At 35.8% G+C, this 27300-nt stretch overlaps 1 protein-coding gene across 1 annotated transcript in view; it reads right to left on the bottom strand.

Moving 5' to 3' along the window:
- LOC145680859 (kielin/chordin-like protein) overlaps positions 1–27300 on the bottom strand; it is a 1295905-nt gene that overhangs the window by 328064 nt on the left and 940541 nt on the right. The window contains exons 7-8 of the mRNA XM_081751993.1: positions 24017–24174; positions 11631–11760 (exon numbers count right to left, since the gene is read on the bottom strand). Coding sequence (XP_081608119.1) covers positions 11631–11760; positions 24017–24174 — 288 coding nt within the window. The remainder of the gene's footprint in view (positions 1–11630; positions 11761–24016; positions 24175–27300) is intronic.

Consider the following 27300-nt stretch of genomic DNA (forward strand, 5'->3'; position numbering starts at 1 on the left):
ATATATATATATATATATATATATATATGTGTGTGTGTGTGTGTGTGTGTGTCGTCTTTCATTAATACATATAAATGTCGTGTTTGGAGCATGAGCGGATTTATGAGATGTTTGCCGTGGGGGATGGGGTCGGATTTTCCAGGCGTTTGGTATACCCCTCAGTCGAGTTGGGGTACGGGAGTTTTCCCACAGGAAATTGTTAATATAAAGCTAGGTTTTTGAGTATTTTCGTGTATAATTTTCTATAATACAACATAAGGGGATTTTTATTTTTTCATGAAGTTGTTGTTGGGGATCAAAGTCTTTACATGCCTCCCCCCGTAACTACAGAGAAGCTCTCCAATGTTTTCAGTTATTATGTAAACAACATGCAATCTTTTATGCAACATATCCTCACTGTATATCAACATTTAGATAGCTGGTATGTAGAGTCAAAATCGCAATAAAACATACCGCCTCTGCTTTTTTTCCACTTCGAACACTGTATATATATTCATTACAATATACATATAGGGAGAGGGAGAGAGAGAAATAAATAGATATAGGTAGATAAATCGATAGATATAGGGTCTGGTAGTACATATTACTTATTCCGTCCGAGCCTAAGGCCCGCTGTATATTACACGTTAAAGCTCTCTAATTGTTTCCATTTAACGCCTTTTGACTTTGTCTATCGAGCATTCCAAATTTCATACTATATTCATGCAATTACTCGAGGCAGGGTTGCAAACCTCAGAGAACAAGACTATCGATTTTCGTCTTTAAAATTGTCGTATGTTATAAAAAATAATCGTATATTCGTTGTGCACGTGATAATTGTAAAAACGAGGATAATACTACTAATAATAGCAATAGGGTCTAATATATAATAAACTTATCTAGTATGTATAATAAACATATCTGATATATAATAATCTTCAGTTTGAAACTCCAAATCAGCATTACTGTTACCATTTTTTTTTAAATCTTTATTAACAGTACTCTGAACTACAATATTTACACCCCGTCGTAAATGTAACTGAATTTAAAGAATGGATGCAGTGTTGTGTGCGTTCTAATATTATCGTATACACATCTAATATCGCAAGGGCATTATTGTATATAGTATTAAGTCTTAAATTATCGTATATCACAATAAATTATATCGTATGGTTGGCAAGCTTGACTGAAGGACTTCGTTGTACAGGCAAGCTGTAGTGCAAGTGGCGGCATCTATCAGTGCGACTATTAGGATTAGAGTGACACACAAACTGAGATGTTTACCGTTTATTATTAGGTTGTGTGTTCTGCATATAACAATGTAAATATTCGGGAATAAAATCAGTATTTCTTCCAGATATATTTTTTGGGGCATTGTCCCCCTGACCTCTGAGCGTACCCCCCAGAGAAGGCCAAATAATACGTCTACAACATTCGAGGGGGGACCCAAAAGAAACCGGACTTTCGTTCTAAAAAAAAAATATTACATTTTTTACAAAATTCTTTCAGTCTCCTTCAAAGTACTCTCCATGAAATGCGATTCATTTCTCCCATATTCTTTCCCACTGCTTGAAGCACCTCTGGAACTCTGGAACTTTTATATCGTCCAATGCGCTCTGCGAAGTTCTTTTCACAGCCTCTACTCCATCAAAACATTTTCCTTTTAGATTTTGTTTGATTCTCGGAAAATGTCATCATGATGGTCAAAAAGTTTGGATCACTTTCAATCTGATTTTTCAAGTCTTGGCTCAAATTCAGACGAATGATTTGATCCTGTGTGAGCAGGCAAGAAACAAACTTAACGGCAACATGTCTCATTTGTAAAACCTCACGCTGGCACGAGCTCCAACTCACTCCTACCTGTTTTGAAATATCATCGATCATGAAACGACGATCCGCGCTGATTTTGGGGCAGATTTGTTCGATGTTTTCGTCGTTTCGAAATGATGAATAGCATCCAGAACGAGTATGATCTTCAACACTCATCACACCACACTTAAAGCGCCAAATCCAACAAAAATTGTGTGCGGTTCATAGTATCTTTCTTGAAAGCCTGTTGAAGCATTTGGTAAGTTTTCGTTTCCGATTTTCCAAGTAGGAAGCAAACACACTTCTTGTTCCTTTGTATCTGCCATAACGATTTCGCAGGCGGCAAACGAAACAGTTAAGAAAAACAATAATACGATCAAACGTTAACCTCCTACGCAGACGCCGCTTGGCCAACTGATCTAGGAAGGTCTCTACTAGACAAACCTAGCAGGAGAACTCTCTACTACGCCTAGAAACGGCAGCGCTCTTTCAACCCGGTTTCTTTTGGGTCCCCCCTCGTAATAATAAATAGAATAATACCAGTAGTGTGCTTCCCGAAGTGCTAAGTGTCCCCCCCGGAACCAGTAGTGCTATTCAGCCGGTTCGCACCGGTTCGCGAGAAACGGTTGTTAAAATATTCCGAGTTCGCAGAACCGTTTGTTATATCCAGACATAAACACACACACACACACACACACACACACATTCATATACACACATGCAAGACCTAGCCAAGAGTGAAAGAAAGACTCCAAATAAATTTATGAAAACACCTCTTTACTTTCCCGCTTGCTTGCATTATTGTGAAAGTAAGCCACTTTGAATTATTTGAGTTCAATAGGCAGACAGAAATTTGAATACGAATTCCGGAATTTCGTCCGAAATACTGCGACCTGTGAGTGTAATGAATGTGATACATATATAATGCCTATTACGTGTACTACTTATTTGTTTTCATATGATTCCGATATCTTCATCAGTTCCGGAGATATGTGTACGAAATATTGGTCTTTTCTTCGATATCTCGGACGATTGCTTGTCATGACCCATCCTGTTATTTCTCAAAACATGGCCCTTTCCTGGTGGGACACCTTATATATATATATAAGGCGTATTCCAAAAGAAAGGGGCCGTTTGATGATTAAAAAAGCAGACGCTCGTGCGAAACGGGATTTATTGCCAGAAATAGGTGCCTGCGGAGATATTTCACTTTTCCTCATAATCACCATTTCGTTCCACTTTTCGTAGCGTTGCACCATCTTCCGTAAACCCTCTGAATAGAAGTTTACCGCCTGGGATTGGAACTAGTTGGCAACGACCTCTTGAGATCTCAGTCGTTTCCAAACCGTTGTCCATGTAGCCACTGTTTCAAACCCAAGAATGGGAAGTAATCGTTGGATGCAAGGCTGGGACTGTATGGAGGATGGTTAAACAGGTCCTAACAAAAATCTTGAATCTTGAGTTGAGTTGATTTTGAGTTTAACGTCCCGTTCAGCAGCGAGGCTATATGAGACGTGGACCTACTGATTAAGGTGGAATCCGAACCACATGAGCTCCCGCCGGGAATCGAACCCGGGCCTCCCAAATCTTGAATCTTCTCGACGATGACAGCGGTATGAGGACGCGCGTTGTCGTGAACGAGGATGATTCCGGATGACAGTTTCCCGCGGCGTCGATTCTGAATTGCACGTCTCACTTTAGTGAGCGTGTCACAGTACACGTCAGCTATAACTGTTGTCCCACGTTCCAAAACAAATCAACCAACAGGACGCCCTTGTCGTACTAAAAGACAGTTGCCATCAGTTTGCGACTCGAATGCGGAGATTGCTTAAACTTGTTTGTTTTGGGGGAACCTGAATAGCGCCAATCCATGGACTGTTGTTTGGATTTGGTATTGATGTACGAGATCCACGTCTCGTCACCCGTCACAATGTGGGAAAACAAATCATTTCCCTGTTCTCGACAGTGATCCAAAAACTGTCGGGCACTGCATATTCGTTGCTCTTTGTGCTGGTCCGTTAGCATTTTCGGCACCCACGTTGCACGGTGATATCCAAGCGTTTCTGTGACAATCCTGTAGATAGTAGTTCGTGTAACGCAGGGAAAGTCATGAACCAGAGCACTGATCGTCAATTACTGATCACTTCGTAGTTTTCGGTTCACTTGCTCCATGAAGTCATCCGTCTGAATACTAGGCCTGCCACTTCGGCCTTCATCGTGCACGTTGGTGCGACCATTTTGAAACTCGCGACATAATTTACGAACCTTTCCTGCACTCATTACTGTATGTTCATACACTAAGCACAGTTTATCAATGGATATCAGTAGCAGAAGTTCCTTTTGCAAGCAAAAAACGTATCACACCGCGTACTTCACAACTAGCGGGAGAAACAATTCTCGCGGCCATTGCGATCTGCTTTCCAGGCAGCCAGACTCCTACTGACTCAAGACAACCAACCACTGCAGTGGCTTTGTCAATAGTCCGTCGTTGGCATTTCATGCGTCAAATTGTGTTTCGGCCTATCTCATTTCACTATACGTCGACGGTCCTTACTTTTGGAATACGCCTCATATATATATGTACAGGGAGAGAGAGAACCGGTTGTTAAAAAATTAAAATAGCACCACTGCCCGGAACATTTTCTCTGAAAGAAACACTGCATATAACAACAACAACAACAACCAAATGAAGTTCTGTTGATAACTTATTACTAGGAAAATATTTACAATTACAAAACTACTAAAAGATATAAAACTTGATATATTTTTGTTGAATAATTTAAAACTGAAATAATAATTATCGTATGATTTCAGCCTACTTTCATATTCGGGGAAGTCACTGACTACTTACTTCCCCAGTAGTCTTTTTGTTTCAAATCTCCTAGCAAGTAGGGTGGAAACGGCATACTTTTCTTATATAAACTCTCTTTCTGCTCTGGTACTGAGCTTTAACGTTAATAATAAATACTGAAATATTCTGCAAACAAGAAACAATAAATAAAATATAAAGCTCAGAGCGTAAAACTTTATCGTTTCATTTCTTAAATAGAATTATGCATGATATCACCCGTAAAATACAAAACACAAGTGCTATATATATATGTGTGTGTTTTAGAAAAGCTTCTGCCACAAGAGAACTCACATCAGTAAATCGTCTTTCGGTGTTTTTTTTTTTAAACAAACAAATGGATTATACTATTCTGTATAATTACATATCATGTAACATGAACATATAACTGTATATTTTCGTTTTATTGTCCTGATTCTAATATATTATCTTATTGAGCCACAATGAATAAAGTAAATCGACATAAAGCAAAATGTCGTTTATTGTACACATTCTTTTTATAAAGTTTATGATCCTTAAAAGTTAGTTGACATTATGTCTAACCTTGCTTCTGTTTCCATAGTAACATATAAAAACATCGTCTTGGTAAAATATAAACAACAAACATACACTGATTTATAACAAGATATATTTCCTTTTCTTCTTCTTTTTAACCTAGCTGGCTGGTGCATATTTTATAGAAAAGATCACACATTTTGCCCAAAGAATACAATTAAAAATACAACATATCGTTGTAAACAAAACTTCATTTAAAAACTCATTCCATTCGGCGAAGTTTTCAAAATGAAATGAAATCTTTCAGTTTAACTTTCCACAATTATGCTCTTTAGGCTAAGGGAGACAGATAATACAAGCAAGTGAATGATGATGGATGAATCGGTTTAATGAGAAAGTGGAGGAAACGGAAGTATCTCGAGAAAATTCACGGACATAATTGCAAATTTTTGAGAGAAACAATTTTTGCTATATTGTAAAATTGTTAATGACATATTTATTAACTTCCAAGTGGCTTTGTAGAAACCCAACTAGAGCCAAAAGCTATATTTAAAAATGCATTACATTTCAACGGGTTCAACCGATTTTCTGTGATGACGTCATTTTCATCTTTATTTGTATAAGTGAAGAAAATCATAGCCGCTTTCCAGAAAATCATCTGGAGAAAATTACACACACAGGAGTAAAATCTGGGGTGAAATTGACGAAAGAATTATATTTCATAGTCTTAATGTTCATCTCAGTGATTACAATCTCCTATCAATAAATGAAAGACGATTTCGATCTAATATAATATGAATATACTGCGTTGAAGCACCTTAATCAGCAGTCAATTTACTAAAGAACTTCAATCCTGTCATTTACTATTAAGTATTGAGGAAGCATTCGACAGTTTCTAGAATACAAATCTTATCTATGTTTTATTACCTCCAATTAGCAACGCCTACGCTCGTCTCAGATTTCACTTTTTTGGGGGGGAGGGTCAAAAGATCCAATATATTTCAATCAAAAAATTTTTTGTAAGCCTTATATCTGGAGAACTACATACAGTGTAGACAAACCTAAATTATCACTTAACTCAGTATGATGTGCTTATTCCGTAAAAAATTACGAAAGTTCAATTTAGGGGCCGTTCAAAAATTTTGTGGCTCTGATCCTAAAACTAATTATTGGCCAAGATTGCAATCTTTTGATCATTCTTAAAATTCTTGGCCAAGATTACAATCTTTTGGTTCATTTTTTGGATCATTTCTAAAATTCTTGTTAAGAGGATAGATTGTGTCTATTAATGATTAGATTATCCTACCCAATTTTCAATTGCAAGAATATTCCCAAGGTGAACAATGGTATTTCAATTATTGCTGATTACACAGGGTGTTAATGAACTATACCGACAAACTGTACGAGGTGATTCCTTACGTCAAAATAAGAGAAGTTCATATGGACCTGTGGGGAAAACTGCATAGTTTCAGAGCTAGGGCTGTCCAAAATGGCGAAAAATCCCAATTTCAACAGGCCCTATTTCGAATTCCAGAAACTGTGGATAGTGGACCTTATCAGCGTAAAGGAAGTCACGCATACGCAATCCGAAAATGTATATTTCATTAATTTTTATTGGGTGTACAGAGTATTCCATACAGGGTGAAATTCCCAGACATGCCATCAACCGAATTTTGAGATATGCTCTGATTTTATGATTGGTCCAAAGTAGGCAAACGATAAGCCTTGATAGCAGTTAAAACAGAATCCTTTGGAGCGATGTCTGAAGTGTTAAGGATCGTCGGCAGCACGGTTTCTCGTACTCGGGAAAACGCATGCTGCAATGTTTTCTTTCACTCTTATAAGTGAAAACGTGAAATATACCGTGACGAAATACATTGCATCACACATTATTCCGAACACAAAAACAAATGAAGCTGCCGGTTCCTAACACTTCCGACTTCCCTCCAAAGCACTGGATGTTCATTGTTGTCAAGGTTTACCTTCTGCCTGCTTTGGACCCTCTTTGAAATCAGGGTATATCTGAAAACTCTATTGAGAGCATATCTGAGAATTACACCCTGTAGGGATTACCCTGGACAGCCCTAGCTCTGAAACTATGCACTTTTCGCCATAGGTCCATATGAACTTTTTCCCTTATTTTGACGTGAGAAATTACCTCTTGCAGTTTGCCGGTATAGTTCATTAACGCCCTGTATACGAAAGTGACATACCAATTGACAAAAGTCTCAGAACGCAACTCTAATTAATAAAAGTCTCCGCTCTGAAATATCTTGAGAAAAGTGAATTCTAGCATATAGTTGGAATGTTAATTGAACATTTATTTATGAAATATGAAAAAAATCGCCCACTCTGCTTTGAGGAAAGTACTTTGAAATAACTTACTGACACCAGAGAACTACATCTCTTTTGAATTCTATTAAGAGAAATGGTTATAATGCTGCCCACGAAATATGAACAAAACCTTCAATCACAATCTTCCACTTTAATCCACAAAAAATTGGAGAATCTTATAATAATGGTATCATTATTATTAATAATCTTTGAGTTCAATCTTTGGTGTTCGTAAAGTTGAATACTGTGGCCTATATTCTACATTCAGACTTATTTGAAAAATCTTGGGTACCCACCTTGCAGAAAAAGATAGAAGACGATATTCTAGCAACCGCTCGTTGGAAATTTTAATATTGTGGCTCTAAACAAAGATCTCAACTACCCATGGAATATCCACATTTGATTTAATTCCAATTGTAAGTAAGAGTACAATAAAGAGTTGTAAGTGGCCAGTTTCTTTCTTTCTTTCTTTCTTTCTTTCTTTCTTTCTTTCTTTCTTTCTTTCTTTCTTTCTCTTTTCTTTTCTTTTCTTTCTTTCTTTCTTTCTTTTTCTTTTCTTTTCTTTTTTCTTTTTTTTTTAAGAAGACTGCACATACAGAGGTATATACAAAGGTACGAATAGGTGGACGGAAATTCTAAGTAATTTTTCTCGACATGCACTCAAAATGAAAAGGGTAAATTCGTTGAAATGTCAATTTTGATTTCACGATCTGAAGACTTTCCTTGCTTTTATTGTAGTTAAAAAGTGAAACAACGTGAGTTTTACATGTGAGAGCGTGTACGGAGAGACAAATTCGGTAAATAGTGAGTTGTACTAAGGGATTAAATAGTCCATAATTGATGAATTATGTTAAAAGAGTACTCTATGAATGGTGAATTCTGTTAAAATAATAATCTGCGAGTTATTAATTCTATTAAGAAAATAGTATTTAAAAATAGAAAATTGTGAATTATGGTAAAAGAATAGTTAGCGAATGCTGAACTACCTTAAGAGAACAGTTTGTGACATAATTACACGCTTTAAGAAAGACAGCACAGTGATTTTACTTCAAGAATCTATTTGAAATGTTTTCAGACATTATCTGTGCGAAAGAAAAAGTCTTATTTAGTGGTATACGGAAAATAGAGGTAGCGCTGAAGCTTGCGTTCAGTAAAACTTGCAATTTAACTTCACTAAGAAACTAGAATCGTCAACCTATGTGCAAACATATCAGAAAAGTTGAAGGAAGTGAGAAATCGTAATTTTGCAATGAAAGTTTCCAAAGAATGAAATCTGTGGATAGTTGCAGCATTGGTAGATAGTAGGAAATACAACGTACATAAATTACATATTTTCAAGTGGTAGAGGAGGGGGGGACAACTTTCAAAATATTGTAAATCTTTTATCATACACGTCTGAAAACGTTATAATGTGAAGTTCCATTTCAATGGCTGCAGTGGAAGAAGCTCGTAAATTTAAAAGAAATAAATTGTAACTGCCTATTTTAAAGGATTATTTTATAAGAGATACATTTTATTTTTGTTGTTACAATGGTTGTAAATATATCCTTGTGATTATAAGTCTAAATATGACTTCAGTTGCTTCATTATTGCTGACATGCGCTTTCAGCTTCAAGTTGCAGGACCTCCTTCGTGACGTGCGGTATTCATATGCGCTTTTGGCATCGGAGAACCGAGCAATTAGACCAGGTTCCTATTATGAACATGAAAGAATTCTGGTATATCGCGAGTGTGGATGATTCTTTCGTGATGTTGGTGTGCGTGTTAGAAAGAATGCAGTCACAGTGATGCGAATATGGAATCGGTGGCACAACGACGAGCAAATCTCAATGGATTTAGAGGACACTTCATATGCGCATTACCATAGCGTATCAACTGGCTACATCTTAAAAACTGGAGCATAATTTCGGAGCTCCACGAACAGTTCGATGTCGCCTGGCGAGGTTGGTCCTATTTGCAGTGGTTTCTTTTAATTGCACACCATAGGTGTGTGTTAGTGCCAAGATGTCGGAAAAGTCTTAGATGGAGCGCCGAAGGTAACGAATTGCTCTTCTTGAACGAATCCGCTTTTATCTGTAGTATTATCAAGGCCGCATCTATGTCTGCAGTAACGTGGCCACAGGCTGTTCTGAGTTTGCATTTTGCACCGCACATGTGAACCAGGCATTAATATGTGGTGTGCATTGTATTTTGTATCCGCTCATTTCTAATACGCACTGTAGTGTCTGAGATCCATTTCTGGTCTCTTTACTTTAAATTCTATATAGAGTCACTTTCCGACAAAATAACACACGACACGGGTGTCATTTAGGAGGGGCAATTTCCCCCCAAAAGTTTGAGGAATACATATACTTTAATCGATTGTCTACTAGCCTAATATAATAGTACAAAACGTGAAAGTCTTATGTTGGTGGTGCTCTTGCCCCCCTCAAGCGAAGTCTGAAATGACGCTCCTGACACGACCACATGTGGCACTTTGCGTCTTATATTTCCTAGATGGATACGGTGCACCAATGCTTCCTTGGTCAGTGCGTTCACTTGATCTATTTGGATAAATATTTTCTACTTCGTTGCATTAGAAGGATGGAGAAATTGCATAGTCTCTCTGATCTGGAGGAATTTCTGATTTGGTTCAGGATTTTTCCTATTGGCATGATAAAGTACTCAATTTATAGCAAGATCAGAACTACTTATGAAGTTAAAGTACCTATCACTAATGCTAATATCCGACTTTTAAAAATGAATTATAACTGATATATAGGGTAGCCCAAAAGTCTTAAATTATAAGAGATCTTGTAGAGTCTGCTGGGAATTAACTCGTAACACTTAAATTCAATTGCTGTTGCATTTCTATTAACTCTCGCTTAATGATAATTCAATGACTCTATTTTGTTTAAGTGCTTCATTTTGGATTCCAGGTGCTGAGCTAATCTTCTCTATTGTGATTTAAGACTTTTGTAACATTTTGTATTAATATCGTCGTGTAATCAAACTACAACCAAATATATCTAGTTACATTTTTTACCTAAATAATGTGCTTCCTTGGCTCTAAATACCTAAATAAGAAATTGGCCCGAATTTCTTACTGGTATTTCTCTTGGAAAAGTACAACTGTGATTTTTTGTTTAGGATATTTTGTTGAACATGTCACAGAATATCCTGTTCTGTGTGTGCATGTATGTGTAAATATATTGAGCTTTCCTCTTTCTCTACGGAAAGAAAAAACAATGTCCGTAAGAAGAGGAAAATAGCATATACTCATGTGGAACAAATGTTGGTATAAGAGCTGCACCATCAATGTTCCTTTAAGCGAAAGAAAACACTAGTCATTGCAGGCGATTGAAAGAGGCGAGGGCGGGCGACAGTTGATCGTATAAAACAAACCAGGTTTCCATGGTGATAGCGAAGGATGTTTATCTGCTGTTGCAAGAAGACTTTCCTCTGGCGTTTATATTTAATACTATAAAGGAAGCAGAAGAAGGGTACATGTTTACTTTCCTAAGACTGCAGGAAGTCTTACTTGTGCTTTAATATATCGAAAATAAAAACTAAGGAACCCTTCATATCCTTCGCTTCGTCTCAAGAGTTGAAAGGCTCCTGCCTGCGGCATTCTTTGAATGAATTTAAATTCTAGGAAAAGCGAAAGGATCGACAAGTGTAGTTACTTTTTAGAATATAATATTTTAAAAGTACGGTATTCTTTGAAAATGTCAAAACTTGTTTGGATTTATTATTACGTGTTGAATTGTTATCATGCTAAAAAGTTCAGAGGTTGTACTTTAATATATTATTATTTCATGTTCATGTAAAACAGTAAAATAAATAAATAATTTCCATTTCCATTGCTCCTGAAAGCTCATATTATATATATATATATATGAAGTGTTTTTTTAATTTGTAAAGCAGATCTGGCACTACAGAAGCAGGACGTTCCATATGCTAAGTTCTGCAGTTAGTAATTCACAAAAGCTTTGCGATTATTTGTGGCGATCTTCTTCAGTGATCGGCAATCCTTTCATCTAGATTTCTAAAAAAATCTAGTTTTACATCTTATGTATCCTATATTTAAGGAAGACCTACTTACATAGAATGATCTATCTTAGAACATGAATGTGTTATCACTAATGACAAGAATTCTTAAGACTTTAACTAACAGAATACTTACCATCTTCTGGTACCTCATTGTTGTCAAAACCATTCCTTGGTTCAATCTTGCTACATTTTGCTCCTCGATGGAATGCCACTATATCCCAACCAAATGCCGTCAAGTTACGACATTCCTGTTCTAGAATATCCTAAACAAAAAGAAACCAAATATGTAATTTTCTACTAGCAAACTTTATCCATAAAGAAGATGCGTATCTTAGACGCAGCGGATTGGGGCTCAACTCGCGGTGGGAGATCTTGTGGTTTGGATTCCGCAATACGTCTTATATAGATTTAGTCCTCAAAGTAATTTTCAATCAAACTCCAATCAAATCAACAAACTTGATGCATGTAGATAAGTGTTAACAACTGCCCTTATTTTAGAAGTCTTATTATCCTGCACAGTAAAAAATGGTTGTGTTAATTCAACTCAAATTTAACACAGGGCAGTGGTTCCAACGTTACTACTACTATGTGGTGTTATTTAAAAACATACCCCGCGGTGTTAGCGTTTAACACAGGTGGTGTGTTACGTTTTCAACACACAATCGGTGTTGAGCGGTATTAAATTCTGATCTGTGTTTGTATTTTCGGTGTTGATTCGACACCATGTCAGGGTGTTAGTGTGGGGAAAAGTGTTGAGTGCTACTTGTGGAGATGTTGCACCAACACAAAGAAAGTAACACAGTGTGTAATGTGTTAATTATTTTGTGTTAATATTAAAACATGTCAAGTATTAATATAACACAATCCCTGTGTTATTACATTATCATTTTCTTGTTATTTCAACACACAATCTGCGTCATAATTCAAGGTCAAAGCCGCGTAAGTAACACCGTTTTTGTGTTAAATCAACAGTCCCTGTGTTACAATTCAAAGTCAAACCACCAGAATAACACCCGTTTTGGTGTTAGTTCGACTCCAGTTCTGTGTTCCTACGGCACCTATTTCGGCGTTGAAATAACTCCGTGTATGGTGTTGATGGAACCATTTTTCTGTGTTGGAAAAGCATGTGATGTGCATGCTTACGATTACCGAAGATTTTACTTTTAAAATAAGAATAGTAAACTACAGAACACTTCATTTAGAAGATCTTCATAAACTTTTTTGTCGTCCTCCCTAACAGTCATTGTGAAGTATTTCTTGATAGTGCGAAACACAACCTTCACCAACAACTTGTTCAAGAATGATAGGAAACTCTTACCTATATCCTTATAGTATGTTTGTCTCTTAATCGTGTTTCTACTGGTTTACCGCCATTTTTGAAACAGTCCCCGGTGTTGACTGGTGAGCTCTAGTGCAGTGTAGAAGTGGCACAGTAATACGGTGTTGTTTCTCGCTGTTGACATATTTTTTCAGAAACATTATGTAAAAAATTGAGAACACATCGTGCGGTTTGCAAGTTGAAATTTTGCGAATACCTGGATTTGTTTAAGTATTTCTTTCTACTGTGTTTGACTGTAGCTTCAGACATAAGCCTTTATAATTAGATGGCTAGTATATTTGGCAGTCACGTAGAAAACAACACCGGAGATTCTACACTTGTGTTAATTTAACACACAGGCTGTATGTCATTTCAACAACCGGCATTTGATACACAACTCCAAATGGAGAGTGAGTTGTTCTAACCATCTGTTGGTGTTATATTTTAACACAATTTTGTTAACACATAGACATGTCGTTGAAATAACACAACGATTTTTTACAGTGTGACGTGATGGATTAAATGTAGTAGGCCTATTACCTAGATTGAACAAGTAATATACAATATTAGATTTTTATAACAGTTGTATAGATTTTTATAACAAATCAACAAAATTAGTGCACCCATTTCGAAGTTCATTTTTACGTAATCATTCACACAATTGTGGCACAGTATTTCACAGTGCTCCTAATGATTTGTATCATGGTCTAGCACCGAAGATAGGGACGTACGCAGGATGCGGGTCCGGGAATACGGATTCCCCAGAAATCCAGATTCACCAGAAATCCCGACTTTTCTTTACATTTAGACTAATTTTACGAGTGATTTATAAATTTTAATATAGTTGATCCTCATATTGAATTTCGATTCCCCTCCCAAAAGCTTTGGAAGTTCCTGCATACATGTCTAACCAAAGATTATATAATTGTACTATATAGCGATGAAATTTATCTAAAATCACCAGAAAAGTTTACGTTTTCAAAAAATAAAATTATATATATATTAGAGAGAGAGAGAGAGAGAGAGAGAGAGAGAGATAAATGAGTGGAATTGAAAACTTTTTCCGAAGACGGTTGAAAAGAAACGAAACAGAAGAACCTCGAGGAAACCCACGGACACGATGTTGTTCAGTACACTCTGACATAGTATCGGATCAAACTAGAGACACCTTGCGAAAGAGATGAGAGCTCTACCATTAAGTCATCATGGCCCTCTTAACTTTATTGTAATTAGATTGTGCAAATGCAGGAGTATTCGTAATTACTATGTTCCAACTTCTTCATTGTACGAAAAATAAACATTATCGAATGAGTATTTGATAGACACGTAATAATCGTCCTTGGCCCGCAAATTCCTTTGACACGTAATAATCGACCTCCTATTCATAAATGTAATTTGCGACTCTGATTGCTGACACAAGTTGTAGGAAATAATACTTGTGTTTCTCCATCATTTGCATCGCAGTCGCATGAGGATTCTGAATGACAGTTCGCTTTAATGTTCGAAGGGACCTGCCACTAAGGGTTTTTTTCTACCACTGTTCCTCTTCGCCGATGTGACTTTGCCGTGAATTTTATAGTTCGTCATTACTTTGGACACTGTCTATTGCGCCACTTTTCAACACACTTGGCAGTTTCTTCACGCCCGCACCACATAACCTAGCGCCAACAATTTTCTAGCATTTCACACTTTCGCCGTCTGTTCAGCTCATTGCACACTGCCGGTTTACTGTTCCTCGGTGTTTGTAGTACGGAGTTTGCCCTAACACACGCCTGATCGTTGCCAACTCAGATATCTGACTTTTTTCTAACTCCAATTGTTTCCATTAAATTAGTAAATATCCTAAACTAATACATAGTTATTTTTAAAAATAAACCTTGCTTTCTTCACTGATTTATGTTTCTCGTTTAAACAATATCATGATCGCAACAATATGTCTGATAATGTAGAATGCGCCACTACAAAATCAATAACTTTATACACATTAAAGGTATGGTATAGAAAGTTACTTAACAATATTACATAATAAATTAAGCCTGTTAGTAGTTAAGAAATGAATATCAAATGTTATTTTCAGTACGCTGCCCAGTTTGAAGATTGCCAATATATAGACCCTAACAGTTTTCACTGTATTATGACTAAAATTATCATTTTTACCAAGATATTTCTAAGAAGTAAATGATGTGCTACTCATGATGTATGATACAGACATAGTGGTGCCAATATATAAGGAGCGTTTAATAGTTTCTTACTGAGAATTAATTTAGTTTTTGACATAGTCTCCACTTTTCTTATTGTTTTCACGAAATATTTCTGTCTCCCAAAAAGAAAAAAAAATATGAAATACTACAAAATAAGAGTTTGTATCAAGCATGATCTCATCAGATGCAAATCATCTTCCACCAAGCAAGGTCTTCAGGTCTCTGAAGAGGAAAAACTCAAAGAGGGTGAAATTCGGAAAATATGGTAGATGAGATAGCAGCTCATCGTGTATTTTTTGACCATTGCAATTGTAAAGGTGTGGGCCGGGCGTTATCTTCATGAATGTTGTTCTGTGTCAAATGAAGATTCCTTTTTCATTAATTCTTGATGAAAACGATCTAAAAGGAGGATACGAATATGTAACGGTTTTACCTTTTTCTATGTAGTCGAAAAAAAAACTATACCATGTAAATCCAAACAAAATGGTTATCATGACTTTGCCAGTCGATAGAATGTCCTTGTCTTTTTATGCAGTATGTTCTCTAGCTGAAATCAACTGAGTTGACTGTTCTTTGCTTTCTTGTTGGTAGGTATGTATCCAAGTTTCATCAACAGTACGATAATGATTAAAGAACTCACTGAGTCACGCTTTCATACGTCCTAATATTGTCTCGGAAACGTTCATGCGACTTTCCTTTTGGTTAATAGTGAGTAATCGTGAGTAATAGTGAGTAATAGTGAGTGAGTTAATGTCGCGGCATCTATCATTGCGATAGCTTTTTATTAGCTAAATACTCATGAAAAATAGTAATAACACATTCGACTAAGATGTTTACCATCTCATTTACCTCGTATATTTTAATTAAACTTTGTTTCAACACAATATCAAGAATTTTATTGGCCACTCCATCCTATGCGAACTTGGGACATCTCTACAGCCAGAACGAAATTCTGTGATCCACTATTGCACCATTGCAGGAAAAGGAGCACAATCTCGATATACTTTTCAAGCTTTTCTTTTGTTTTCTTAACGCCTTTAACGGGAAACGCCTCTAGACAAGCTCCGAAGACTACACTAAATCGGGGAGAGCGTTTACAGACACTTCACAAAACGACTGTCTGTCCTTGGAAAGTGCGTCTAAAGTAGCAATCTTTAGAATCTATGGTCGTAATTGTTCTGCTATTCTCCATTAAACTATTGAAAACAAGGTCCCTATTAAAATGATCAGTAGCTTTTCCCCGCAAAAAAGGAATCAGCACTCGAAATTCACTGTTATTGAATTGAAATGCTGAAGGTGCAATTTATGCCGTTTAGAACATCGTTAACAACAGTATAACAAACAAAACACAATAGACATTGAGCTCCTCCGTGGCTAAGCGGTTAGCGTACGCGCCTTTGGCGTGGGAGGCCCGGGTTCGATTCCCGGCGGGAGCTCAAGTGGTTCGGGTTCCACGTTAATCAGTAGGTCCACGTCTCATATAGCCTCGCTGCTGAACGGGACGTCAAACTCAAAATCAACTCAACTCAACAATCGATATTTTTCAGAGCGTATTTATTGAGAATGGTCAACTTCAATCACAAAATGAAATTTGCAATCGGAGAACTATTTCACTATTGGTAGTAGTAGTAATAAAAATATTACTACTACAAAAAATAATACTATATCACGATTTATAATAGTTGCTCACAATTATTCATACATTATTAAATGGCTCTTAGTTAACATAATAGATCAATCAAAATATACCTTTACATCTTGTAAAAATTTCATTGTACAGGTACCCCTGTAAGAATAATGAAGTTGTTATGGGTACTACAGTTTAACTAAAAGAAATACACATGTAAAATGCTCAATTGATTTTAAGTACACACTGAATTTAATTAACGTTCATCAGATTATCATTCAGTCCTAAATTAATATTTAACAAGTCTGTTTCGTGTATTTCTCCTACCTGTTCAAAATTCGAAATATGATTCGGATATTTCCAGCTGCAGCATGAGTCTGATGACGAGATCTTTGTATGAGTCAATGATATTCTACATTTTGTTCTTAAGGTGCCCCACGAGAAACAATCGGAACGTTTAGGTGATAGGGCGATTGTGGTACCCGAGGAACAGGGCCTACCGCATCAATCTAGCGAGGGAGATACGTAGCATCCAGGTGAATCCTGATTACAATGGTAAAATATGTAGAGGTATGCTGGAACCAATTCATTGTCGAATGTACTTAGGACCATAGGCCAGCAAGTTTAGCAAGGTCTCTCTCTAACAGAAAAATACCATACATGCGCCTGTTCAAGGGACGAGGTAGGATGTACAGTTCAATCAAGTACTGTTTCAAGTGAGGCATTTCCAGTGATTCTGTTGGTGTTTGGTCGTTTGAACATCTGTAAAAACAGGACGAAATAAAATTTGTTACATTGTATCGATATTTCTGTCAGTTAACCTTTTCCATTTTTCTTTGCCGCTAGTAGTTAAGCGCTGCCCTTCTGGACGCACACTCTATGAGAGTAAGTGCTCTTGACGTCCTCTACCACGAAAGTTCGTAAAGAAAGATATACTTTTGATTCTATCACAATTGCATGGAATAATATACGGATATTTAATCCATAGATTTTCTGTGAGAATACGCATTCGGCAGTTTTAGAGCACATGAAATAAAACTAATTTCGATTCATAGCAGATCTGTGTCATATCAATCATGTCGTGGAGTTATTATCATGTTGACTAGTGGCACTATTCTTGCAACGTAACAGTTTCCATCAATTGATAGTACATTTTTATAATAATGACTATCGATTTCTTGGCAAATACATGTTTTGAATTTAAGAATGAGAAAATTAAACACCAATCCAGATATTACGGAACAATTCTAGGTCGCAGGCAATTTTGTCACGATGCCAGGACACAACTTTGTAATAAGGAAAAATCCTGCAAAATCAGTATCTGAATGCTATCTATCATCCGTTACAAATTGGCCAGTTAATTTCCGAGCACCCTCTATACTGTTCTTGTAGTTAATATTTTTTTATCCATCAAATGAAGGAAAAAATATGGCACAAGAGAAAACGTGCACACCATGCTCCATAAAAACATCTGTTCAAATAATATTTTAAAATAGACGTGAAGTTGTAGGATTTAATAACGATAATGTGCTGTGGAGCAACATTCGGACACGCCCTCAGTTTGATTAATTAGTAGCTTCGTAAATTCTAAGTTGATATATTTGGTTCTCATTGTTATTTGTATTCAGAGCTTTTTTGTATGTGTTTCATGAAACTTATAAATGAACACACCTATAGCTATGGAGGGAGAATGATCACCATATAATATATATATATATATATATATATATATATATATATATATATATATATATGACTATCATTTAGAAAACTGAATTGTATTAGAAGAATCCATAGGTTGAGAGGGAAAATTGATATTTCCTCTAATTATATACAATTGTCATACACTTACCAACGAAAAAAGAAACATCGGGAATATCCCATTTTGAAAACCTTTTATAAAAATGACATGTTAAATGTCGTAGAGAGTGTCAAAAAGTTCTTTGCAGAACTGTGTGCTGGAGACAAGAATTATACGGGGCTTGTTCTGTTAGGAAAAAAGGTGCCCTAGGCACGTTGCGAAATCCGGGGAGGGTTGGGGGAGTTCTCAGCACTTAATAGTTTTGGGAGAAGTTTTCCCCTCTTATAAGTTCATGACGGTTAATAAAGTGACATGTCAAGTTTGATTTTGATTTGATTTAATTTTGAATTTAGTGTCCCTTTCAGCAACGAGACTACATGAGACGTGGACGTTCAACTTAACGTGGGATCCAAACCACATGAGCTCCCGAAGGGAATCCTACCCAGGTCTCCCACGCGAAAGGCGCGTACTGTAACCGCTTAGTCAATAGGGAGCTCTGTCCGGAGTTTGCAAATTATTATTTACCGTAATTCACATGTAACTCACATGTCTTTAATATGTTGTTAATGAGTGAATTAGTGGTTACCGGTATTGTTACTCATGCATACTTTAATTATAGATGTTCAAATGCGTGAACTCTTCATGTCAAAACATTCCAGTGCAAAGTTCTTTTATTTTATTTATTTATTTATTTATTTATTTATTTATTGTTTTTACAATCTAACCCCTTCCTCCAACTTCGACTGTTACTATTTCGTACCCTGATCCTAGGGGTTCTTTGTTGGAAGATGTAGCTTGGGTGTTTGGGTGATAGAACTAAATCTGTGTTTAATTATTTGTTTTCAGTTCTATTCCTATTTTCATCACTAGGACTACAGGAAACATTTACTATTGATTCGAAACTATTTGTGCTCCCGTAGGTTTTTCGAACCTGAAACAGTGTGCACAGAAAACAAATAGCTCTAAAATTATTACAAATAATATAAATAACACTACACAACAAATTGAGGTCATATTCTTTCTTTAGTTGAAAACAAATTTTTAAAGTAAATAAGAGGTGCTAAGTCGATGTGTGAAGTCCGTTTTCTACTAATACATACCATTCACGAACTCGTATATCGTGAAATCACATTACATCTTGTTACACAGGCATAGGCCTAGCATTTTACGTATACAAAGTCTGTACAAATTTCTACCGAAATGACAATTGTTATCTTTTCCCCTTGTATCTACCTGAAGGAGTCTCTCTGATGATAGACCAAAAATATTCAGCAAGCTACCGTGTTTTAAATGATTTCTGCGACCATCATAGTAGCCGTACCAATCACCAATATATCAATAACATTAAAGCCTGCATTCTCAGTGTACAGACAAAATTACGTCAGAAATATTGTGCCACAATGAAGAAAGGTGAAGTAATTCCAGACGATCAACCGTCTCTTTACCATTATGTGCATCAAAAAGAAAAGCAATATTGGATGTGTAAATTCAATGTGTAAATTCCCTTTAAATAGAGGAGGTAGTATTCTTACAAACCCTTATCGTATCCATCAGATCATTACCAATTATTTTAGTGACATGTAGGAAAAGATTGCCAAGAATAAGCGAACTATTAGTTATTATTTATTTACAAATGCCAATCCAACTACCTGAACAGTTACTTAGTGGACTCATGGCTTCTATACAGAAACAAAGAGACTTTTCGCGTGCTCCAAACCTGCAAAACTCGTAAAAGCCCAGGCTTTGATGGAATCTCTTATGAAATTTACAAACTTTATTAGGGGATTTTACACGATATTTTATGTGAATTATGAAATGAACTGCTCCGCCAACGTAACATACAAGACAATCCAATAATAATATAATATTAATCTCAAAGGGAAAAAAAAAAGCAGTTAGTGTTCGCGACTATCGCCTAATCAAGCTTCCTAACACCAATATCAAAATTTTTCAAAATTTTTGATAATCACCTTAAAGCGATCTACCCTTTTCTTATTAGTGACTACCAAGCTGCATTAAATCAAACGTATAATGATTTTGCAGCTCAATAAAATTCGTAATCTTACAGCATAGGGGAGACCGGGGTTGGTTGGCAGCAGGGGCTGGTTGACGAACTGCATACAACTCCTTCATTAATTAACATAAAAAGCTGTTGCTGCTGTTATAAAAGAGCGACCTATGGATGCAGCTGCCACTTTCATATGGAATTTGTAACTTGCGGATTATGGCGTCTATTAGATAAAGAGTGTTTTTTCCAGGCTGAAGTATTTTTTTCAGTTCTCCGTCACAACATCACAAAATCGTCACTACTTGGAGTACAGAGGTAGATAATATAGCATTAGTTAGATCTTAACTTTGTTTTTATGGATATTCAAACAATAAAACGTAAATGCCAAACAATTGCTGAATAATTACGACTTTGCTGCAGAAAATGGGCTTAGGGTTAGTTGGCGTATAATATTAGGGGATTGGTTGGCAAGTGCGCCAAACAACCCCATGTGGAATTTTATTTCATTTTACTTTTATTGTCACATTGTTTGTTTTATTGTTATGTGGTTTACAGTTCTACCAATCTTTTACTTCAATGTTATAGAATAGCATGCAACTATTGGATTACTGTCAGAATTTAGAAATCGAGATAAGACTGTATGCCAGACTCTGAATTTTCTAAATAGGCCTAATTCTCAGGATCAAGAATATTTTGTATGTGCTCTTTTGTTACAAAAATAGAGTCCTAGCTATTGCTTTTTCTTTCTTTGTGAAAAGTAGTAAATAAACTGCATTTTTCGATAATTCAGCTAAAACATATCTTAGTTTCTCTTAGCTACTTTGTGAACAGTGGGAAATAAACTACGTTTCTTGATAGTTCAGTTATTTATACAGTAAAACCTGCCTTCAACGGACCCTTTATTAAACGGAAAACTGTCTTAAAGGGAAATATTTCATGGTCCCATGGATTTTGGAGTAAAAGACATGTAAAAGTCCCTTGATTAAGCGGAAACTGTGTTATGCGGACAACGGAAAGCAAAATAAACCTTTAACGGAAAATTCTGAGTTTCAGACTACATCGTTTAGAAAATTTTTAAACATCCTGTGAGAGGGTAAACATATACTGTCTGCGATAAATACTTCGTTCTTTTGTTAAATCTTTATGGGCAGTGTTGACCTTCGTCAATCACTACTCATATTCAGCTCCCACAATTTTTCGCTAGTCCTACGTAGCATGTCAGCTGTCAGTCTTCTTTGTAGGCGTACTTCTGTTCCGCTTGTGTAGCAACTAGCGACAGCCAACAAAAATGAGAAGAAAACTGACAAAACAAAGTTCTGGAAAAAAGGAACTGAGGTAAAGCAGAAGTTATATATCTCCATCACGTGTCGTGAAAACAAGGAGGAAAGAGTTCAGAGGACTTTCAAAATTCCAGAGAAAGCTTTTCTGTGTCCTGAAGTATACCGCAGCCAAGTAGTAGCAATGTATGCAAAAAATCGTGCTTGGCTATTGGGAAAATAAAGGAAAGTGTGCACAGCATATTTTGTGTTTATTTTAAGTTTTTTTTGGGTATTAATCCATAGAAGGAAAAAGTACTGTAATTGTACAAGTTGTGTACATCAATATATTTTCTCATTATGTCCGTTATAAGCATATATATATATATTTTTTTTAACGGAAAGGTTTATCTCCATTAAGCGGAAACCTGTCTTTAACGGAAATTTTTGCGAGTCCCACTCGATTCCGCTGAAGACAGGTTTCACTGTATTACATTTTGAAATAATATGAAGAAGTAACCTACACCAAATCATATTAAAACTGATGTGGTTTGATAATCTTGTAGCTTTCAATGTCATGACAACCAAGCTAGAATGAAAGAAAGAAGTTTTCATATTTCATAATGCTGATTCTTTTAAATGTTGTGAATATAAGTCATTTCAAACTTCAAATAGTCTACTTCATTGCAATATATATAATAGAATTAAAAAAAATAACGTTTATTTCTAATAAATCCAATTTTTGTTTGTGTTTTGCTATAAAAAGTATGTTTGAAAAGTTCGCCAACCAGCCCCGGTCTCCCCTACTGCAAATTTTGAAAGAATGATGAACTGAAGCACTGAGTCACTGTGACCCCCCACGTCAAGATTTTTTTAAAAAAAAGTGAAATTCATTTCATATTGTGAAGCTACGGTAGAGTTCCAAATTATTGAAACCGGAAATAGTTGTAAATTTAGGACATACTTGTCAACATAGCCGGACTATAAGGCTTGTTATGCATAGCATAGTTTGCAACTCTAAAAGGTCTATTTGAATGGTAATAACCTAAATATAAATTAACCAAATGGGGGACAGTTTTTCAGAAGCACACAGGAAAAGACGTAATCTCATATTCCCCATACTTTCTTGACGTCTCACATTCTCCTGTAGTTCTTGATGTGACTCTGTACCTAAATTTTGTTGTCTCATTCTTTTCCATAATTTCTTGACAGCTTATATTCCCCTATAATTATTAACATGACTCTACCTAAATTTTGCTGCTTTCTCGCCAAGGGCTCTTTCAGTTTGGATCCCATGTTAATATGTACACTCATGTCCAAAATGATTGTCGCATGTCATTAAATATGTTGTTGTAGGAATACAATTTGATAACGAATTCGCCCGGTGTTTCTTATAATGTTAGTATATGTACAATCGGCAAAGGCATGTATGTGGGGAATTTCATGTCAAAAGAGCAGTAAATAAGAACATTAAAACGAAAATAAAACTTCCTTGTTCATTTAGCAACATTTTGTTTACTCATTCTAATTTTCATATTTATAATTATTTTCCTATGAAATTTACCAGAAATATACATTTTCGGATTATACACACAGTATCAGTATTAAAAATACGCTGCAAGATAATTATCAAATTATATTCTTACAAGAAGACAGTTATAGATGTGCCACAATCATTTTGGACATGAGTTACATCGCCATTTCACATTGCTTCGGTGATGCTTTCACGTTGACCAGCCCGCGGCGTTACCAGTGTACTGAAGTAGAGCTCTCTACTTCGGCCGAAACTGATAGAAAAACATGACACTTCAGAGGTCAAAAAATAACTGAGAACTATAGAAAACATTTTTCTCAGAACATTGTAAAACAACTATGATTCTATTTTCATTAGCTTGTATTTTATATAATTTCTATTTTACCGAGATTTATATTGTAGATTTTACTTCGTTAAGGAAGTTGATATTTTCAAGAAGAATTGGCACCAAAAAGTTATTAATTTTCAGAATCCACTGTAACTTTAGAGTTCCATTGTTTACAGAATAGCCCAGTTTTAACTCTAGGTAATCAGGTATATAGATAAAATTGAATCTATAACCACTACTGTATTATATAGTCCAAACGTCACTGGTTTGGCAATATCGCTGCACAGTCATTAGTTCCCGCCAAACGCATATTCGGGTACCTAGTAGTATAATTTGTTGCAATAAAATTGTTATTTCTAATAATGAACTTTCTTTCTTTTACATACATACAGTATTTGTACACTTTTATTTTCCTTATACAGATAATTTGTGTACGTAAAACTTGCCTCACATAATATAGATGCTTTCATAATTTCTTCACTGGACACCGCCTCATCATCTTCGTCATTGTTGGATTTCAATGCTCTATAGCGACAAGCGCCTATTAGACAACTTTCCTGACAGAGTTCTAAAGACGGAAAACTGTTGGGAGACCTTCCACAACCTGAAAATACACAGAAACACATGATTACTATTAAATACTGTGATGACTTAAAAATATAGAAGTAATAGGCATGATACAGAATTCAGTTTAATGAGGAGGTAAATAAAATACAATAACATCTTGCTTCTGTCAGACAGTAAATCCAAACATAACACATAGGTAATATGAACAAAAATATAGGTAATATTGTTACATTTTTTAAAAAATAAGTAGATCAGCAATATAATTTGTTGTTCTGTAGTTCTAAATTCAGCATGAATGGTACTTTTCAGTAAACCACTGAGAAAAATAAATATTTTCTACAATTTTGCTTTGAAAGAAATTAAAATAGAACTTTTTACTTAAGCCTATATATTAGGTCGGTGCGAATAAAATGTCCTCTTTGGAGTCTAGTGAGAAACTCATATCAACAATACAGCACAGGGATGGACTAAGATCACGCGTCTAACGTCACAAACTATGAACACGTCCAGAAAACAGGTTGGGATACCCAGGGAGATAGGAGGTAATGCATCGTTGAACAGGGTCATATGAAAGTATTTTTCACGAGTGCACATAATTGTATTTTTTTCTGCCAATTCAAAGTGGGACTTCTTCACAGCAAGCCCATCCCCTCAAATATCAGTGCATTTCGGCCAGGAAGTGCGAATCAAAGCATCATTCGCTGTTGGATTGTCAAATTCATTTTGGTGATACAGCATTTAAAAAATTAGCTCTGTGGCATTGACCAACATCATGCTCGAGCGAGTTCCTCAGGAACACAGTGAAAGTAGACCTTCGGAAAAGTGCTCGTGCCTTTTCAGATGAGTTAAGCATAACAACTGTCGCCACAGTCGTTATGTTATGACAATCGTAAGTGGTCGGGAGAATGGTTGATCGTGATCAGTGTTCAGGACAGTTTCCTAAATAACCTTTTCACCCATTAGAAGATGTTGTTGCTGGTATGGTTATGTAGTACATAACCATACAATACAAATCATTATAGTGCTGAGCTCTATTAAAAGCACGAATCTTGCCCGCAAGCAACCATCAATCTTCAACAGATATGGTGTTCTCATGTTGCACTACACTGCTCGCCCACATATCGAATAATGACAATGCTGCGTCTCCATGAGTTATAATAAGAAACCCTTCCTTAGTCACCGTATTAACCCGATTTCTCTCCCACTAACTATTAATTCTTCCGGGATCTCCATCACTTCTTGGGAGGGAAGATCCTCCCTGATGATCGGGTGATAAATCTCCCCGATGATTTCTTCGCATTGCAGACTGCAGACTTCTTTCGCTACTTAATCCAATCGTTGGCTGAGCGATAGCAAATTAGTATGGTTGCAGACGGCGACAATTTGGTTAACAGCATTGTTGTTTTTATTTTCTTGGCCTTTTGAAATGATGGACATGGTACAATCATTTGATTCATACCAGCCTAATAAAAGATGAAGCAGACTACTAAACAAGGTTCTTGGAGAATATTAACAAAGGAAAAGGACAGGAATAAATGATGCTCTTTTCTTCTCTTTTGAGCATTTTGATTCGTTTCCTTTGAAATTAAATTGAAATACTTTAGTCACCGTCTTCTCTTTTCCAGTTTGCTTCAGTCGTTTTTATTTTCCTCATTCTTTCATCTCTTGTACTCCTTTTTCCATTTACCTCTAAAAGTTCCATTTAACTAATTCACTGAGGATAGTATGCTCGATGTTGCCACTCTAATTTTTTGCTTTCTTTTTGTCTCACTTTGTTCTCACTGCGTACTGAGAAAGAGAGATTTGTTCTCTGCTTGCTTTTATTTTTCATCAGTAGCACCAGAAAGAGTTTTCGTTAAAAGCTGAGTTACACTGGGTAAAGGAAAACAGTTCTTGACAAACCCGTGTAGTCAGATTGCTTGAAGAGGAATTGATAATTAAATAAACCAATGATATATATATATATATATATATATATATATATATATATATATATATATATATATATATCGGTATAGAAAAGCGGGGCAGCGGTGGCTCAGTGAGAGAGCGTTCACCTTTGGTGCATTGGGTTCTTTGTCCACCACAAGGTCCACTTGATGCGAACTAGAACCAACCAACACCATGTGTGTGGATTTTCTCGGGGTTCTCCCATTTTCTCTTCATTCCACCATTTCATTCATTTCACATCATCACCATCTCTTTTAGTCTAGCCGGCATAACCGTGGAACGTAAAACTTAAAAGGTTTAAAGGATTTCAAAACAGCGCTAAAAACAGAAAATAATAATAATAATAATAATAATAATAATAATAATAATAATAATAATAATAATAATAATATAGGTAAAATAGAAAGTAATTCATTACTATTATCTATAAAAAAATCGAATTCTGTGCTAAGAAAAATAAATTAATGCCTAATATAAAGTTTTATTTAGATGGTAATTTTATGAGGTATTAATTTGTTTTTTTTTCGTATACACTTCAATTTTTTTATAGATAATAGTAATAAATTCCTTTCTGCATATGAAGCACATTATTATTGCAATTTTGTATTTTTCAATGCTTTTATTATTTTTCTGTTTTTTAAAGCTCTTCTGTTGAGATCGGTTAATATTATTCTTTATTAAAGAAAATATCATTTTCTGTTTTTTTAGTACGGTTTTGAAGTCGGTTATTTTTCTTCTAAGTTTGTTTATTTTCTTCTTTTTCGTTACCACAGCAGTTTAAAATGAAATCTTTGAGTTTTACGTCCCACGGTTATGCCGGTTAGGCTAAAGGAGACGGTGATGTTGAGTAATGAATGAAATGGTAGAATGAAGAAAGCGGGAGGAAACGGGAGAACCCCGAGAAAACCCACGCACACGGTGTTTGTCCACCACAAAGTTCACTTGGCGGAAGACCACAGTAGTTTAGTTAGATACCGAAACTAAAGGCAGAAAACTAACTTCCTACAAAATATGTCATTCTATTAGACATGTTTGAAGAAATATATTTTTAAAAAATCGGTCTACATGTTACGAAATTATATGTGAACATACACATGATTTTAGCACTATCACATGTCTGGCAAAAAAGACTGACAAAATTAATATAGGACTATTGGGAAACTATACTCTTTCAAATAAAATGTAAATCCAGTTAATCTGCGCGCCTTTGACG

Source organism: Thermobia domestica, chromosome 3, assembly GCF_964235325.1.
Source record: "Thermobia domestica chromosome 3, izTheDome1.hap1.1, whole genome shotgun sequence".
In the NCBI taxonomy this organism is placed as follows: domain Eukaryota; kingdom Metazoa; phylum Arthropoda; class Insecta; order Zygentoma; family Lepismatidae; genus Thermobia; species Thermobia domestica.